The 19,780-nt window shown below is 45.5% G+C and overlaps 1 protein-coding gene across 1 annotated transcript in view; it reads right to left on the bottom strand.

Annotated features, from left to right (window-relative positions):
* Positions 1-19,780, bottom strand: part of tnksa (tankyrase, TRF1-interacting ankyrin-related ADP-ribose polymerase a) — a 106,922-nt gene that overhangs the window by 41,675 nt on the left and 45,467 nt on the right. Inside the window, exons 4-5 of the mRNA XM_053688032.1 lie at positions 17,272-17,308; positions 13,557-13,632 (exon numbers count right to left, since the gene is read on the bottom strand). Coding sequence (XP_053544007.1) covers positions 13,557-13,632; positions 17,272-17,308 — 113 coding nt within the window. The remainder of the gene's footprint in view (positions 1-13,556; positions 13,633-17,271; positions 17,309-19,780) is intronic.

Raw genomic sequence — 19,780 nt, 5'->3', positions numbered from 1 at the left:
GTCTGTCTGTCTTTTTCTCTCTCCTTCTGTGTCTGTCTCTTTCCGTCTGTCTCGGTCTCTCCCTCAGTCTGTGTCTCTCCCTCTGTCTGTCCCTCTCCGTCTGTGTCTTTCTCTCTCCGTCTGTGTCTGTCTCTTTCTCTCTCCGTCTGTCTCTCTACGTCTGTGTCTGTCTCTCTCTCTCCGTCGGTCTCTCTCCATCGGTCTCGGTCTGTCCCTCAGTCTGTCTCGGTCTGTCCCTCAGTCTGTCTCGGGCTCTCCCTCAGTCCGTCTCGGGCTCTCCCTCAGTCCGTCTCGGGCTCTCCCTCAGTCTGCCTCGGGCTCTCCCTCAGTCTGTCTCGGGCTCTCCCTCAGTCTGTCTCTCCGTCTATGTCTCTCCCGCCATCTCTCCGTCTGTGTCTCTCCCTCTGTCTGTCCCTCTCCGCCTGTGTCTGTGTCTTTCTCTCTCCGTCTGTGTCTGTCTCTTTCTCTCTCCGCCTGTGTCTGTCTCTTTCTCTCTCCGCCTGTGTCTGTCTCTTTCTCTCTCCGTCTGTCTCTCCGTCTGATCCGCGGCTAGGTGCGTGTTACACGATCTTAACGTTCTTTGCCTCCCCATCGTGCATTGCGATCGTGTAATGCACACCCGGCCGTTACATGATCCCTTACATTAATGCAACAGAAAAGGATCGATCCGTTTCGGAGCGTGCAGAACGTCCAGTGATGATCTGAATACAGTTACACAACAGTGATGACAGTTTTGCAGTGACTTACTTGGCACGCAAAAGAAAAGAAAAAAAAAAAAAAAGAAAGAAAGAAAATAAAAATCCCCACAGCAGCCCCCTGATCCCTCACCACGTGATCTTCATCCTTTTTCCGAGTGCAGTTTATGCCAGCTCCGAGAGAAATTCCTCCCACGTCTTACACTTGGCAAATAATCTTTGGGCTGGTGGAAGAGAAGGCACCCTTGTCCTCCACATATCTATTAAAGGCGGTCTCCACAGAGCCCTTGCACCCTTTAATGACACAGCCGGGCCAGCGGCGATAAGATCCGAGCCTGCTCACTGAGGGTTCTGCTCGTCTCTCGGGTCCGTTCCGGAACGGCGTCGACCATCGCGGCCGCTTTCAGCAATTAAGTGTAATAAAGTGGCAGGGAGAGTGAGAGAGACGGGAACCACTTCAGATGCGAGGCTTCAGCGTTCGCCTACGTCTGTGCGGGAGTTTGCAGAGAGACACAGAGGGCTGCTGGTTAAAAATGCCAGCTAAACATAAGCAGCAACATTTTTTCATCTCCACAAATATGAAGGAGTGTTTCATTTAAAGCAGCATGTCCTCGACGGAAGCCAGAGCCGTCGTATTACCTCGGTCTTCTCACGCTGGTGTGAGACTGTACAAAAAGTAAAGACAGACAGACAGACAGACAGACAGACAGCTCACGCACCTATAAAGAAAGAGGCTATGTTCGCGAAATGGACTCGCTCACGTCTACACGTCCGAGTGTGAGCTGAGGGAGAAGAAAAGAAGAGGAAGAAAATGAAAAGGTCGATTGTTCTCCATAAACCTCGGCGAGGTGATTGATGGGTTCTGCAGCGGGTGTGGTATGAGTGATCGGCCTTTTCCTGGCGCTCGGCGCGGTGTCGTGCTAACGCGCTCCACTGCGCTGTGCTAATGAAATACACTCCGGAAAGATCCATTATCTTTCGGCTGGACTCGGTCCAGATCTCACACGCAGGAGGACGTGTTTACAGATTCCCCTTAGCCACCACGTTCCTGAGTTTCTCCCCTCGGCTCTCGCCTGAGCTTCTCCACCGGCGGGAATCGGAAGGGGAACGGCGTGTAAGCGCAGGCAGGTGGTGTGAGGCATAGACGTGAATATTTCAATTCGTTCACAAGAAGGCGTTCAAAACTGCTTTCACCTGAAAGAGAACAGGCTGCGCTATAACTCGGCCGGGCTTCGTTAACACGGATCGGATTTAAAACAAAAACAAACCGACTCAAATACCATGAACAATACTTTCAGTTTGCCAGAAGAGAGGCAAGAAAGACAGGAAAAACAAAGAAAGATGAGAGAAAGACAGGCATAGGAAAGAAAGAAAGAGGCGGACAGACACAAAAGAGACAAAGAAAACAAAAAAGAAAGAAAAAAAGAAGGAAAGAGGCAGACAGACAAGGAAAAGAGGTGGAAAGTAAACAAGAAGAAAGACAAGAGAGGAAAGAAAAAAGAAAAAGATTCAGACAAAGAAAAGAGACAAAAAAAAGAAAGGAGAGAAAGTAAACAAGAAAGAAAGGAGACAGATATAGGAGAGAAAAAAAAGAGGCAGACAGACAAAGAAAAGAAGAAGAAAGGGACAGCCAGACATAGGAAAGAAAAAAGAAACGAAAGAGGCAGACAAAGAAAGCAGACAGAAAGTCAGAAAGAAAAAAAAGACAGACAGACAGATAGAGAGATAAGAAAACAGACATACAGACACAAAGACTGACATGGACAAAAAAAGATAAAGAAAGAAAAAAAAGAAAGAAAGAGGCAGACAGACAAAGAAAAGAGATGGAAAGTAAACAAGAAAAAAGACAGAGAGGAAAGAAAAAAGAAAAAGATTCAGACAGACAGAAAAGAGACAAAAAAGAAAAGAGAGAAAGTAAACAAGAAAGAAAGAAATAAAGAAAGGAGACAGACACAGGGGGGGAAAAAAGCAGACAGACAAAGAAAAGAAAAAGAAAGAGCCAGACAGACAGACAGACAGGAAAGAAAAAAAAAAGAAAGAGACAGACAGAAAGTCAGAAAGAAAAAAAGACAGATAGATAGATAGATAGATGAGAAAACAGACATACACACTGACACGGACAAAAAGAAAAAAAAAAAGACAGAAAGAATGAAAAAAGAAAGACTGACCCAGAAATGAAACCAGAGAAAGACAATCTGCCTGAGTGAAAGAAAAGACAGACAGACTGTACGAAGAGAGACAGACTGATAGTAAAGAGACAGACGGAGAGAAAGAAGCCTTCATTACATTACCCAGAAGTCTTCTTTAATTAACTCGGGAGTATAAAGCGCGTGTACAGTAATTAACAGCGCTAACACACACGGCTCCTCCGGGCTTCACCGCGTAGCGCCGTGCTCTTCGCTTGCTCAGGGGTTTTTCACTAGGAGCCCTCTCTGATCAGTTCTCACAAACAACTTTCCAAACAAAGAACTCCGGATAGCTCCTGATTTCAAAAATAAATAAATACCCCCCCCCCCCACTTCGCTTGACTAATGCAACAAAAATGTATGAAATAAAAGCGTCAGCATGTTAGATAGAAAATGAAGGATGTTAAAACCATTACAGCACACATTAAACAAACAAACAAACAAACAAATAAATCAATCAATCAGCTTATCCAGATTGTTTAGTTTTCACCTTCAGGCTTTATATCTGCTAAATTACGCAGTATTAATAAACCTATTAAGCTTGACTGCATACTCTGTGCTTTACTCCTCGTTCTCGTCCGTAACCAACTGGCCGTTATTTTCACCTCATCGCCGTCCTGTCCTGCACTCCCCGGTCCCTCTTTCCTCTTTTGATTTCCTGGAGAGGAACGAGGAAAAGATCGATTCACCGGTACTCATAAGCCGTACGGGTCACGGACGGGCTAACGAGGCGGCCCCCCTCCGGTGACCCGAGACGTCTTGGCAAGCCGGCGGTTTTAAGCGAACGTTCTCGGATCTTTTGACGTTTAACATTTCCGTGGATCGAGTGACCGGCCTCGGGGGTCCCCGCGCTGCTCGAGGCTCCAGGCGACCGCGCGTCCTGCCGGAGTACAGACGCGTGGTCTTTCTTTACGCTAAGAGACGTGCATACGCCTGGGTCATATTGTATTTTAAAAAGTTTACCTACGCCTCCATTATTTCTTTAAAATAAATAAATAAAGAAATAAATAAATAAAGAACCCGAGCAGACTCTTAATGGCTACATTAGAATACTCACGCATCACCTTTTTGCGTTTTCGAAGAGCGCTTTATCCTTCGCGAGGAATGCATTCTCCTGCTAATGGAGTCGATATCCCTTCTTTAAGGGCGGCTGTAATCGCCGAGACGACTTTCCCGCGCTCCGGCACGCCGACGTTTCTCACAGGCTTGCAAACGAGCCCCGTGAGCGATCGGCGAGGATAGCCGCGACTCCGTAGCGTCGGTCCGGCGGGACGTCGGGGTGTAACGCATGTTCTTTCGAGGAAAGAATGAGGAAATTATACAGTGGAGGGTTGCGGCTCTGCTTTCATCTCTGAGCCTACCCTGTTCTCCGGGGGTGGCACATGTACGGAGCAGTGGGGGACCTCCTAATAAACTCAAACGGCTGCTTTGCCGGGCTGAGACGCTCATGCGGCACTGAGGTGCAGTGTGTGAAGGCTTCCTACTTGCACGGAATTGAGGAGCTCAGCTGATTGAGTGCAAGCGCAAAGATTCTGGTGATTTTAGGACAGATTTTTTTTCAGATCCCAGCACCTCCGAACTGACACTGCGGGGACCTTGAGCGACGAGGCCCTTAACTTAACCCTCATCGGCTCAGCCGTATAAACGAGATCGATCTACGCCGCTCTGGATAAGGGCATCTGTTAAATGCCACGAAAGGAAATTGAACGGTGAGCAAATTAGGTAGAAAAAGTAAGGCTCATAATCTTTTCTATTTACCCACGCTTTCAAAATTGGAGGACTCGTGGGTTTAAAGTCCCTCTAGACCCAGGGCGGGGTCTTCAAACTTACCCTAAAAGGGACGACATCTCTGCAGGCTTTCATTCCGACCAATCAGGAGAGACACCCGATTTCACTGTAAATCGGATCCTCTCGGTCTCCAACTAATTATCAAGTGGGCTTCCGATTTGGTTGTAGCAAAACTCTGCACCCACACCGGTCCCTTCTGGATAAGACGGGGACAGGTTCCTCTAGAGCAGGGGTCTTCTAGACCGATCTGGGTGTGAAATTAGCCGCTAGCGCGATCCTTTTTTTACGTGTACGCTTTTCTATCCCATTCGATTTGCGAGGTAAATCTGATTATCCGACGCGTTCGGATGGTATTCCGGCGCCAGTCGGGAATGTTTCTGCTCAGACCTGCCCCTTTTTAAACACAGCATTTAATACTCGAGATGCACACACAGACTCGTATGGAAATGCTCTGCCATGCGGTCGCTTGTCAAGGCGATCGGTTATGCCGTGTTCCTCCCGTGACGCTCATTACTTTTCAGGAAAACTTAATTCTGCATTAGCGCTACTGGCTTAACAACTCTGCTCTGGGTCTGCTGAAAGTCTCGTTCAGCTGATAAGATTGAAACTAATGAGTTTTCAGTCCATTAATGAACAATGTCTGGTGGTCCCCACTTTAGATAAAACAGCCAGCCAGATAAGAGATGAAGAAGAAGCTTGAATTGTACTGGCCAACAGCTATCATGGTTTAATTAGTGTTTAAATTAGCCACACCGGTTCTACTCCACACAGAGGTTGAATATCGCCCAAGCTGGACGACCCACAGTGCTCCAACCCTGGCTTTCCCGGTATAAGATCTCAGCACGGCCAAACCTACACCGGGTCTAACGGTTTCCCCGGCTTTCGGCTTTCCACACGCTGTGATTCAAAGATCCCTTTTTAAAAAAAATAAATAAATAAAAATCCTTCACATTATTGCGGGTTCCATACGGCACTGGATACTCAAGGCGGTCTAAACTCTCGACATGAGCGCACAGACCACGTGCCACTTCCTCACATGAGCAGAGCAGGAGGAGGACATTCGGAGCAGGTTCGAGGGGGGTACACTTTGCACGCGGACGCTTCGGAGAGCAGGAAATGGGGGGGGGGGGGGGTGTGTGTGTGTGTAAATAAATAAATAAATAAATAAATAAATAAATAAATCGCTGAGGATTCTGTGATTGCAAAATGAGTCTGCGTTGGAAAGATCATCAAAATATCCTGCTCGCGCTCTTAACGTAAAGCAAAGAAAAGTGATCTATCCCTGTGGTGCCTAAAGCAGAAACCCTTGAAATTACACTGCTCGGAGTGAGGCGCTGCCTGAAGAAGGCAAGCTTCAATTCCAAGTGAAGAAAAAGCAAGTTTCAATTTAGAGTCAGGAAAATAAGTTTCAAGACCTTTGGCTGTCATGTACAATTTTTTTTTTTTTTTTTTTTTTTTTTTTTTTTAAAACAAAAACTCAGCAGAAAAGTTGCAGATTAAAAGAAAAGTCCTGCGTAGCTCGGGGACGGCGCACGAGGCGAGAGCCGCGCAAATCGGCTCGTTTTGGTAGGTCGGGCGCGGGTGAAAAAACAAAGTGACAAACACAACAGAGGAACCCATCTGTAATTCCATGACAAACAGAAAAGAAAATTATACCAGCCAAGGGCAAAGTTCTCTTAAATGACTTCCCCTGCGAGCGCACATTAGCGCTAGTGATTTATGCCGCTATCTGTAAAGCATCGCTGGTGACAAACTGCTCTGAGAGAATGGAAATTAAATACCCCCCCCCCCGCCCCCCGCAAAAAAATATATAAGTGGGTGCGACATGATCATCAGGATCATCACTGACTGCACGCTCGAACAGACTGACAAAAACACCGCACGTCTAATTTAAACTGCGTGCCGTGTAGCTCATAATACTGCTGAGTTCTTCAGTCCGATTGGTCAGAAAGTGTCGATTACGTGTCTACACCAGCAGCTCTGACATCACAGGTTGAAACCTGCGACGCACTCGTTCGACTGTTGTCAGCCCGTACACGGGGATTTGGATGACGGATGCTCTTCGTGATCGAAGCCGAAATGATAAACGAGACGCTGCTGTTGAACTCAGAAAACCGTATGAATCTTGACACGGTGAGGTTTTCAATAAGGAGACGTTTATTTAACGTTTACGGAAGGAGTCTCCGGAGTCGGAATAAGATCCCGAGTTTGAATCCCGACGGCGCCGCAGCCGTTTGTAGCCGGGAGGTCCAAGGGAGCAAAACCGGCTGTGCTCTCAGGGTGGAAGGGGTGTGTCCTACAAGTGTGTTAATCCAGGCTTACGTCACGTGTCTCGGAGGAAGCGCGTGATGGTGGGACGGGGGAACTTAAAGAACAAATCAAAGAAAAATTTAAGACAAAAGAAAAGTAACCATGAAATGATTAAAACTATTACTATAAATTGTAAATAATGTAAGAACCGCGATCCTCTTACGGTGGTATAAGAGGAATAAAACACCAACGGACATGCTGTTAGAGGAAAATAGTCAACTTTGGGGTTGCTGGTTATTTCTTATTATTCCTTACATGTAACATCGTTTCTGAGCTCCACAGATTGTCAGCTGTTTTAAAACATCGCTAATAAACATTTAAAAAAAAAAATCTGTTCTAAAATTTGACATTTTAATTGTAAAAATAAACACGGCGCTCCGTTTAGGGCCGCAAAAGCATTACTGATCATGATGTATTCAGTGTGAAATGCCTCGTACAGTATAACGACGCGTGTACGTTTTGCCAGACCGCCCACCGCTAATCCAAAACGGACGTCCGACGAAATTACTGACGCGCGGTCAAACCGAGAGCTGACGAACTCCTCGGCATGATGAGCTGAAAACCCGATCGCGCCGTTTATCATTAGTATGTGAAAGGTTTTCCTGTGCATAAGCGAATCGTTTAAGTCGATACAGTTATTAATTTCACACTCCAGCATCGTGGAGAATCAGCAATGCAGAAGACATCAAGGACGCCCGTGGAGCATTAAAAAAAACAAGGCCGCCTTTTTTTTTTTTTTCAACTGGATACTAATTTTCCAATTCCAACCAGATGAGAAAACCTCATCGACATGGTTGTGCTCCAGAAGCAGCGATAGAAATTCATTTAGACCTTCATTTGAACCAGATGGTGTGTTTGTGGCTCAGATGAACATCGTGCTCTTCCCTTATAACCTCTCATTAGAGGAGCGACTGAAAGCTGCGCCGGCCGATCGCTGCGTGGCGCGCAAACTAATGAGCACGCTCGAGAGCGGCCACACATAGTATTAGCCTGTCACGTTGCGGGTTATGCTATGCAAGTCGAGAGCGTGGACCCAAACCTGGCGCCTTCTTTACTCGCGGACACGCAACACAGCACATCGCCGAGTCTAGTGCTTCCACTGCTAAACATGTAATGACGCCATGAACTGCGCTACTGAATCTCTGGATTCTGATTGGTCGGAAGGTGTCCCTTAATTTTCCGACAGCTGCACCGACAGACGTGCAGGTTTATACTGATGCGCTCATTCGAAATTATTATTCTTTCCATAGTAACAGCTGATTCACAAGGACTTGTATGTGTGTGTATATTATATATATATATATATAAAAAAAACACATTCGCAAAGAACTCGTATGTTTTAATGAAAATGAATTCATTGAATTGTGTTACTTGTGAAGGAATGTTTGATACTCGATGTAATGAATGTCTCGCAGCGATCAGTTGTGATTCTTGCTCTACATTTTGTTTCCGTCTACACAAACTGTACAAGCGCTCCTGCGTAGCGGCAATTTTCTTCATTTTTACAGCGGCAGAAAGGACGAATAAACAAGGAATAAACAACAACAACAACAACAACAACAAAAAACCCGCACACGAAGGAAGAAAACAAAGGGGAGCAAAAACAACTCGCGATCGAAGCTTCCTTTTTATTTACGGCCTGAATTTTTATTAAAGAATATAACCTAAACAGCGATCAGGACACGGTGATGAATGCTAAACGTGAGCCATGTCGATCAAATCGGCACTACTGTGCGATCATATTTGAATTTCGGGGATATTGCTTTTTTTTTTTTTTCCTTTTCTTTTCTTTCCCCTCCCTCACTCGCAACTTAATTTTTACCTCACGCCAAATCGATTTTATCAGCTAATTTTTCCTCCTTACACCCCTTGTCCCTGAAAAGGCTGGGAGCAGCACTAGACATCCGTGGTTTCTAATAAAAGCTACAATACAACACAGCGACCCCATGAAAGTAAGAAATAAATAAACAACCGAATCAATATCTGCTTCTAAGCACACCGGCTCAATCACTAATCCACATAAAAGCGCAACGGACAGTAAATAGCAGGCAATATATTGCAGCCCCGTGGACGTCTATTCTGTCTCTCTCTCACACGCACACACAGGCACGGCGAGAGAAAGGACGATGAGCACGAAAGCAAAAACAACAAAAGGAAAAGCCATCTGTAACAAAGCAGCAGAGAACTGATGAAGTGCAAGACTGATTAAGTGAGGGAGGTGTTCGGTGAGTAAAGATAGCTTTTTTTGGGGGATAATTACGAGACAGCGGGAGAGGACTCCTGGAGCTTTTTCTCTCTCCGTCCAAAATACCGAAGCTGTGTGAGGACAAAGGCATGCCCCAGTGGAGCGCTCGGGGGCGTGCTGCTGAATAACGGTGAGCATCACAACCTGCTGGGCCTCCACTGCTTCCATATGCCGCTCCTGCATTCAGAAAAGGCAGCGACCGCGTTTCCTCCTTCGGTTCGGTAAGAGAGTTAAGATGCCGCAACAAGAGTTTCTCATTAACGGGGGGGGGGGGGGGGGGGGGGGGGGCGAGCTACAACACGAGTGGTACGGGAGAGCTGACACAAACATCATCACAAACATGAATCACAAACATGATTTTAGTTTTTTATTACACACAGAGATGTTATGATCTGGTGGGAAATCACTCGCGTATAAACTGCATCAACGTCTAGAGCACGGGTGGTCGACTGGCGGCCCGGCAAAATGCCGACAAATGGGAAATTTAAAAAGATGCTGAAATACTGTCGCAGAGCTCATAGACATGATTGTAAACAACAACAACAACAACAACAACAAAACTATTTCAGCAGCTCGAGGTTTCTAAACGTCAACCAGCACTGCTTCTGTATAACATCCTCGGTCATACGAGAGAAATCCAGCTTCTGGGTGGTGCTGAAAGTGTTAAACACGCCGTCGCCTCGCTCCAAGTTCGTCTTCTCAGGGGCTTCAGTGGTTTATCGGAAGACGACTGTACCGTCTGCACATGAGTCAGGCCGGCGATGAAGGAACACAACAACAGATGGGACAGACTCCATCCAAAATTAATCAGTGCAAATATGTACTGATTAACCGTGCAACCAAATGAAAAGTCTTCGCCAAGACTAAAAACAAGGCTGGATGTTTACAACGATCACTGAATTGAATTGAATTAATTAATTAATTAATTAATTAATTAACGTTGCATAAACTGTACTAGTTTTTTTATGCTTCGGATTTTTTTTTTTTAAAACTATTTTAATCGTCAGTACCTCGCAATTCATTGGAATAAATTCGACCAATTAAACATCAGATTTGTTCGAATGGAATTAAATACGCTGATTTTTCCTCGCTTAATAATTACGATTAATAATACTTAATTATTATGCACGTCTAAGACTCAACTATTGAGCCAACCCTGTCAGCAGGACGTTCATAAATAAAACAAATAATATTCAAATACGAGGTGTCCCAAAAGTCTCCAGACATAGGAGAATTGAACTATTCGGTGCATCCTGGGTATCCTGACTGAAACGACGAGACCTACAAAAAAAAAATAAATAAATAATAATAATAATAAAAATCTAGAGGCTGTTATATATACACAATACACTGCTTTGCTAATCATTCTTTCAATCCTGGCTTCAGTGTTCTTTGGTGTTGAGCAGCTAATTATAAAAAATATAGCCGTCGCATTCTAGTCAATTGGTTATTATTATTCTCTTTAGTTTAATTGTAGTGGATTAAAAGAAAACCTACAGAGATTAGTCGGCTGAAACTGGAGTTTCCCCCAGATCATCATACCCGAGAGAGAGCGTGCTCATGATGATCTCTGTTCCGCAATGCTTTCGAGGAATTCGGCCCGGGGAAAGTTTCAGACGCGTTTCATCTTCACGTTTTATCTAGAGGCCAGTTAAAGCAGCGGAATCGCGATGGAGCCATTAAGGCTAGATTTGATAAAAAGCAACTTCGGAAGGCATGTCCACTGACCCTGCAAACACATTCCCGATGAATTCCAGTTGAACGCTGCCGTTTGAACGCGCGCATCCTTTTCAAACGACAAAACGAGGCTCGGATAAAGTATTAAATGTCTCGAACGTGGTGAGGACTAAGCGCGTGTGATGATTAAAGCGTGCAAAAACAAGCAGTCACACTGGGACGCTTTCATGAGCTCTGCATCAGCAGTACGGGGAAAATACTTATACTTATGACTGTCCCTAATTTTCATTTGACATTTTAGTGAGAAGGCTTGGGAAATAATCAAAATGTCATAAATATGCATGAGAGGGTCTCGGATGTGACCACGTGGACTCGTGCCCTTCTCTACCCCCGAAGAACGATCTCGCTCGACTGCTGGAAACCCGGCCCCGAGGGATGTGATAAATATTCATAAAGATCCAATCAGTCGTTCTTAAATCTTACAAAGCCTTTAAAAGAAAATGAAAGGAGGGGAAAAAAATGACCAGGTCTCGGAAAATGGTGCAAAAAGTACAGCCACTGTGGTTAAGTTTGAGTGGTATGATCATCCATATTGTCATTAGTTCTCTCACAATATGTTGTCCTGAGAGGATCAACGGTGATGATTGCAGTCCAGTAACACTAACGCTGGCTCCACTGTCACTCTTGGTGTCAAATGAAGGGGGAAGAATGATCAGTAAGCCTCAGCTATTAATCTAGTTGCTGCACATAATTAAAAAAACCAAAAAAGTCAAAACTTGGCTGAGGAACGTGTCGGGCTGCAAATGTGCAGAGTTCATATCCATTTGGAGATGAGGGCTCTCGCAGTGGTCCTTTGGAGTCCCAGAGCCTTTGAAATAGCTTTGTAACCCTTCCCAGCCTGATGTATTTCAATCACCTTCTTCCTCATCACTTCTGGAATTTCTTTCAATTTTGGCTGTGTGTGTTACCGAGTACGGCCTTTTAACCGACCTCACGCTGTTGAAAAAGTTCTAATTAAGCGTTGATTTGATTGAACGGGGTTTGCAGTAATCAGGACTGGTTGTGTCTAGTCCGTTATGAAAGCAGTTTCGTAGTTTTGTTGAATTAGTAACTACAGGGGCAAATACATTTTCACACAGGCCCATTTGGTATTGGATAACTTTCTCTTTGCTTCGATAAACATCGTCTGAAGACTCTATTTTGTGTTCACTCGAGTCGCCTTTGTTTTCATTTCGGAAACAATATAGTAGGACGTATACACAAAGACAGAAGAAATCAGGATGGGGGCAAATACTTTTTCACAGCCCTGTAGGCATATTTATTCGGAATCAATTGGATCGATATGCGGTGGAATCGTTATACGGACACGACACACACGCGGGCCTACACAAAACTTTCCCGTTTTCTTCGTCTTCCGAGCGGACGTCTCTCCGAGCCCGCCGGAAGTGACCCGTAGAACACGCGTGCGAGGTCTGAGACGAAATGATGGCGTTCCCCGCTCCAGATATCCACGTTTCAAAATAACGTATATTATTTTTTAAAGACGGAACATTGACACGACAGAAATTTGAACGTAAAAATATAAAGCAAAGAAATTTTTTTTTACTCGTGTTTAAAATGTCAACTAGAAGCAGCAGTACGGTTTAGTCGAACAGCCTCGCACATCCACATTAAGCGTGCGCCTCACAGCAGCTCACATCTACAGAAACAAAACCCGTTTGCCTCGTGCTCTACAGGTGACACGATTCATCGAATCATGATTCATGAATCGAATCATTTTCTAGTACAGTGATCTAACATTTCTGCCCCATCATCGTGCCTTTCCTTGTACAGCGTTATCAATGACTGTCTCCGAATGTGGAGCTGCGTGTAGAAGATGCGTCCGTCGTGTGCTGTAAACCTGCAGATCGCTCTTCACGGACGTGACCCCATACAGCGCCGTGAGGGTTTGCTCACGAAATAGCCGAACATCTGAACGTCCAGTGGAGCACAATTAAATCCCTTGTTATAAAACGGAAGGAATATGGCACACTGCTTGGGGGGGGGGGGGGGGGCTGTGTGGTGTATGGGACACTGTAAATAAATATAATCCAAAACAAACAAACGACGTCTCTCGTATTCATATTGAACTTTTTTTTTTTTTTTTTTTTAAAGAAACGTTCTTCAAAACATTAATTACACTAAAGAGTCGCTCGCTCTTACTTTATTCTCCACTTTCTATTTGTCTCTTTGTTTCAAACAGGAGCTAACATCGATGCAGCTACGCGACTGGAGAGTTTCAGACACGGCAAACATCTAAACGCAGACGTATCCCAGCCATGAGTCTAGACGGTGTATGCCAATAAAACCCCAAAAAACACACGCATATCGTTTCTGCCAAAAAATTAACTGTAAATGGGTTTCTGTAATAAGCGCATCACGTCACCAGATACACCGGGATTCCTCCACATCGATTTAATAGGGCGAGTGAGCATAATCGAATGAGTGTAGTATCTAGTGTGACGCTCCTGCGGAGCCAAAAGTCCATCCAAGTTTGGGGATTTTTTCCCTTCACCGGTATTACAGGTGGGTTAGTGCAGCGGGGAAATTTTTTTTTAAAAAAAATTCAAATCATGCAGAACCGGTAGAAGAGTGTGCGGTGAGGAGCGGTCTTACCTTGCGGCCATCGCTGGCGTGGCAGTTGACATTGAGTGGGGTGAGCAGGGCCATGAGCTTCTCCTCATTTCCGCTCCTGAAGCAGAGCAGCAGTTTATAAAGAACATGGAAGAAAAGAAGCGGGGATTGGGGATTGGGTACAACAAACGAACAAAAGCACCAAAACACAAGTGAGATGGAGGAGGCAGAAAGCATGAGGTAAGTAGACAAGTGGGAGAAATTAAACATCCTAGTAAACACACAGAGATTGAGGGAGATGGAAAGCTAGCGGCAGGCTTCTCTTTTGGGACCTCAGAGGAAAACAATAACCCAGTGTAGGGACTTGGAACTGCTCAGCGGGGCAAACGAAAAGACTCAGCTTTCCTAACTCAGACACGTCTTCTGTGCAAAAATAAATAAATAATAATCTTACAATCTCACACATTGTCTGCAGTTTGGCATTTGCCGTTCTCTTGCAGACGAGTGCTCCAGTACTGCAGGTGGCGCTATTAAAATTCATGACGATTACAAGGCCCTGTGATGGGTTAGCACGCCGTCCAGGACGTCCCCTGCCTTGCGGCCCGATTTCCCTGGGATAGGCTCCAGGCCTCCTCGAGACCCTGTGCAGGATAGGCAGTACAAAAAATGGATGGATGGATGGATGATTACAGGAAGAAAACTGCTTGCTGCAAGAACCGCTTACTGTGTTCCATCTTTACAAAGAGAAAAGAAAAGGGGGGGGGGGGGGACGACTCTGGTGGTACATGAGATCATTACTGAAATGGAGGGTCGAGCATGGCGAGTTCAGCATGCTAGTGAAACCTGAATCTGACGCTTGGAACGTGTCAGTCTGGGCACGCTTGAAACGACCAATCACAGGCTTGGCTGCATAGCGTGTTCATCTGGCTGCCGTGAGTGCGACATGGTGAGCGAAGCCTCCGAAGGATGCTCGTGTGCATGGCAATTAGATCAACGTTTGTGGACGCCAGCTGCCTCCACACGAAGTATTCTGAGGCCTGAATTTCTTGGACTTTGTGTGGTCTTTGGGAAGCAAACCTCTGGGACTGCAGAGGCTCATCTGGCACGGTGTCACCTCAGAATGCTAAACTGACTCCTTTAGCCAGTTACCCATAATTCCTAACTCCCTGTTCCTCAGCCAAGCTCAGACTAGCCTAGAAGTGCTGAGCCATTTGGATTTATCATAGCAGGTCTATCTATGGCTAGCGAAGAAGCAATATTAGACTGATCTCCATATCAGAGATCTAGATAGCTGATGGCTCACATACTTGAGCTTCTCTCCAATATAAAACAGGAAGGGGGGGGGGGGGGGGGGGAAAGACCTGTTCCAGCAAAACCCAGTTTAAGTGCCAGGTCGAGATATTGCATGTGCAGGTTTTTCATGTTTGTTTACCTTAGACTGATGTTTCTTTAGCTACATCGTCTAGCCCATCCATTTTCCATACCACTTATCCTACACAGGGTCGCAGGGGAGCCTATTCCAGGGAACAGGGAAGACGAGGGACACCCTGGACAGGGTGCCAAACCATCACAGGGCACAATCGCACACACATTCACACAGCACGGACGATTTGGGAATGCGGTTAGTCTATAATGCATGTCTTTCGACTGGGGGAGGAAAGTGGAGAACCCACGGGGAGAACGGGATTCGACCCCCAACCCCGGAGGCACGAGGCAAATGTGCTAACCACCAAACCACCGTGCCCCCGACTTCATCCATCCATCCATCCTCAACCGCTTATCCGTTATTGGGTCACCGGGGGCAGCAGCTCCAGCAGGGGACCCCAAACTTCCCGAGCCACATTAACCAGCACTGACTGGGGGATCCCGAGGTATAACCAGGCCAGTGTGGAGATATAATCTCTCCACCTGGTCCTGGGTCTTCCCGAGCTCTCCTCCCAGCTGGACGTGCCCGGAACACCTCCCGAGGGAAGCGCCCAGGGGGCGTCCTTACCAGGTGCCCGAACCACCTCAATTGGCTCCTTTCGACGCAAAGGAGCAGCGGCTCCACTCTGAATTCCTGTCGGATAATCGAGCTTATCCGAGAGGCCATGGAGGAGAGGGAGAGGCCAGCCACCCTCCTGAGAAAACCCATTTCGGCCGCTTCACAGTGCCCCCGACTGTGTTCATAAAATTGGGATTATATTTCATGATGCCCTTAGGAAATCTTTGGAGCTCGAACGTTTTGGTTACATGGACTGTAAACGGAGGGACAGAAATCTCCCAGGTTTCATTCAAATGTCTTCGTCTGTGTTCCGAAGATGAACGAAAGTCTCATGGGTTTGGAACGACACGAGGGTGAGTGATCGATGGCAGAATTTTCACTTTTGGGTGAACCATCCCTTTAAATGCAACTATAAACAGATCAAACTGAGAAACGTAAACAATAATAATAGTTGGCCAATTTTGCAAAGGCATAAGGGGAATAAAACACCTCTGGACACGCCGTAATAGCAGAACAATCTAATTCGGACTGGTAATAGTAACTCGCTTCATTACACCACACCGTCATTGATTATTTTCCTGTAACAGCACATCCCCAAGTGTTTTAATCCTTAAATACATTTTCTCCCTAGTACCCACAATGCTATTTTAAAAGCTGACAAACCGATACTAGTTTATAAGGGGCACTAGTTTTACTTCCGGGATTCTATCTTCTCGATCTTGGCCTTCGGCTCCGTTACGCAGCTCTGTTTCTTCCTCCACCTACTCAGATTCGCCAAACTAGCGCGAATCCATAAATAAAATCAAAACTGTCTGCTTTATTCCTCCTAACCTGCTCTCTGATGGTAACTACAGATGATAACTGGCTTTAGTTTAAAAAGGCAGATTCTTCAGTTCGATGCGCGCTCCATCACAGGCACGGGAAAACACGAACACGTCGTGGGACTAGTACGAGGAGAAGAGTACCAGTGGCCTTCATCGGGCTTTGTGATACACTTCCAGGATGAATCTTTATTTAAAAGCACGAGAAGCCAAACCATGTGTCTGAAGCCTGGCTGTTAAATGCTTCTCGGTTCTGGGGGGTGGCGGGAGCTGATCTTCATGCTGTGGCCTAACGATGGTGCTGGATGGAAACTGTGACTCCTTCGCGGTTTCTCCTCCGTGCTCCTGATTCATGACTGAACGATACGAATCCTGACGTGCACTCGCTCGCTCGCGCTGGAAGCTACGCCGAAGGCTGGTTTATAAAAAGCGTGCGAAACGCCGAGGAGATGATGAGCCGGGCGTGAAAAGACGAGTTCGAGCTCAACGTGCAAACGCTTAGAGGACGTGACTGTCTCTAGGACTAATGGCACTGTAGTCAAGACAACAGGTAGGACCAGGAAGGAAGCGGGAGGAATCGTGTGAACATGGCTAGCAGGGACAAAGTGTGTGGTGTTGGTTTTCATTACTATACAAAAGCCATCAGTTAAAAAATTAATAAATAAACACACACACACACAGCTGTGAGCTCGCACTATGCTACATGCAAACCCTTCTGTGTTTATGAGGCTTTCTGTTCCCTGAGGCAAATGCTGATCAACACAAAAAACATCCCTAATCACAGAGTGCATTCTCTCAAGAAGACGTTCTGGCCTGCCGCCCCCTCTATAATACCTGAGAGACGCATGCATACACACAAACGCACACAGAAAGAGAGAGAGAGAGACACACACACAAAGAGAATATAGAATGAAGAGACAGGGATACACAGAGTAAAGGTGCATGGACTCACCTCGCCGCTTCCAGCAGTTCGTCCTTCTTGTATTCGCCTAAATGATTGCAAAAAATCATGGTGTCAGAGGCGGACAGGATGAAAGATGCACAGCAGCAGCAGGAAGCCAGAGTCACAGAGCAACACCGGACCAGCGGCAGTCCAACATTCAGCGTAAAAATCCACACCGATACGCACACATTCACGCACATGCATGAGGAGCCGTCTAGCTCGCTGATCTCCTCTCTCGGTCTCTCTGGCTCTCTGATGAAGCTGTGGCTTTGAACACAGCACGCTCACAACAACATCGTCTTGGAAACCAAATCGACGCGCATCCTTTGCATCCTGAGCTAAACAGTTTTCCACACACACGGAACGCACACTTCCCCCTCCCGCTACCTCGCGTATCCCTGTCTGTTTTTCCCCCCCGTTGGCACGGGAGGGGTTTTGAATTCTCTGTGATAACACGAGATAACACAGAGGCAAAGAGAGAGGAGTGGGGTGGGGGGGTGGGGGGCAGAATAAGAACGGCCCCTTTTCTCCTCCCCCGTGCACGCACAGCCTGTCCACTCAGCCAATCAGAGCAGCTCTTGTGATTCTCCCTCCTGCCCCGACCACCACCACAATCACCACCACCATCCTCCCACATGTGCGCTCTCTACCACAGCAGGAAGAATGTAAAAGAGGTGCGTGTGCGTGTGTGTGTGTGTGTGTGTGCGCGTGTGTGTGTGTGTGTGTGAGAGGGAGGGCAGCACTCCAAAAATCCAGTGGTAGAATCGAATCGGCAAAAGGGATTAAATTGAACTCTTATCGTCATGATTTCCCGCTTCCTCACTCGATAAATCGCACAGCAAGCATGAACTATTTATTTATTCGGATTTTATATTTATTTTTTTCAAATTAATACTAGTTCTTGGGTTACAGTTTAACGAAGGAACAACATCTGGTACAACAGCAGTATTTAATATTATATTAAAATCTCAACGATACATTTTAAAGTAGAATAAATAAATAAATAAATACTAAATAAAATCTCATTAAAAAAAAAAAAAAATCGATACGAAATAAAAATAAGATTTTTTATTTTTTTCTTTCATGTGTAATCGCTGCAGTGATCAGGATCGTTTACTGGCCCGGTAATATCACGTCGACATCAAGGACGACGATATTATATCGCCTCATAAAGCCAACGGTGTGATTTCTCATCCTACGCATACGAGATAAATCGTTCAGAAACGAATAACTAGCAGAAGTCGTTATTAATAACGGCGTGGTTCTACGCGGTGCCATGTTAATACGCTCGATTGTTATTTTTAAAAATTGTTTCATTTTAAAAATGTGGTGTGCGCATTTCTGCGTGGATTTTTATTCGACACACACTTGAAAATCATTAAAACAGAAAAAAAAATAAATAAGCATGTGATTCAAATCGACAGGGTGGGGATTGTGTTATTCTACAGAATTATAAATAAGCGGAATTGATCGCATATTACTCGTTAATATTCATAGCGTCATAATCATTCCTAATAATCAGGTTACTCTACAGTGTGTTGTGTCGCGTTATACTCTACAAGGGTTTTTTGGATGTCCCTCTAGGGATCTCTTAAAAGGTTCTGCGAAGAACGGAGAGGTCCAGAGGAAGGGCTCCACGCAGAAGCCTTTTATAGAAGAGACATGAATTTTCAAACAAACTCTTGAAGAACCCCTTTTCCTACCAGTGTAGCTGAACAGCAAAACATGCAAAATAATAATAAGAAGAAGAATAATAAGAATAATAATTCAGTGTTTATACTAAGTAGCTGTATGATGTCTTGTATGATGTCTGATTACACAGTATCTCTGAAGGACCTTTCTGTCGCATCATGTGCAGCAATAAAAGAGAGACCTTGGTGTGATTATTGACACCGGTCTCTCATTTGAAGCTTATGTAGATAATATTACCAGGATAGACTTTTTCATTGCAGAAATATTGCTAAGATGTGAAATGTGTCATCACTACACGATGTAGGAAAACTAGTTCATGCTTTTGTCACCTCTAGGTTAGATTACTGTAATGCCTTACTGTCTGGATGTTCCAGTAGGTACATATACGAGCTCCAGTTTGCGTCCTTACTATGTAGAACCAGAAGATAGGATCACATCACCCCTATGTTATCCACACGGCACTGGCTCCCAGTAAAATTTCACACTCATGATAATGAAATACGACTACTGACTGTATATAAAGCTCTGAATGGTGTCGCGCCACAGTGCCAGAGCGAACCTTTGGTCTTTTATGTTCCGCTACGATTAAAGGGTGCAGGCTGTTTGTTGGTACCTTGAACAGTTAAAAGCTACAGCAGAGGGAAGAGCTTTCTCTTACAAAGCCCTACAGTTACGGAACATGCTTCCGATTAGAGTTCGGGACTCCGATACAGTCTCAGTGTTTAAAACGTTAGTTTAGATCTGGAGAATTCACACGCTTAGAGTGTTGTGGTGAACTGGGATTGTTCGCATGGTGTCGCCCCTCGCTCTCCGTCGATCTACACAC

This window comes from Ictalurus punctatus, chromosome 18, assembly GCF_001660625.3.
Source record: "Ictalurus punctatus breed USDA103 chromosome 18, Coco_2.0, whole genome shotgun sequence".
In the NCBI taxonomy this organism is placed as follows: domain Eukaryota; kingdom Metazoa; phylum Chordata; class Actinopteri; order Siluriformes; family Ictaluridae; genus Ictalurus; species Ictalurus punctatus.
Note: the sequence above shows the minus strand (reverse complement) of the source record. Positions and strands in the feature narration are given on the sequence as shown.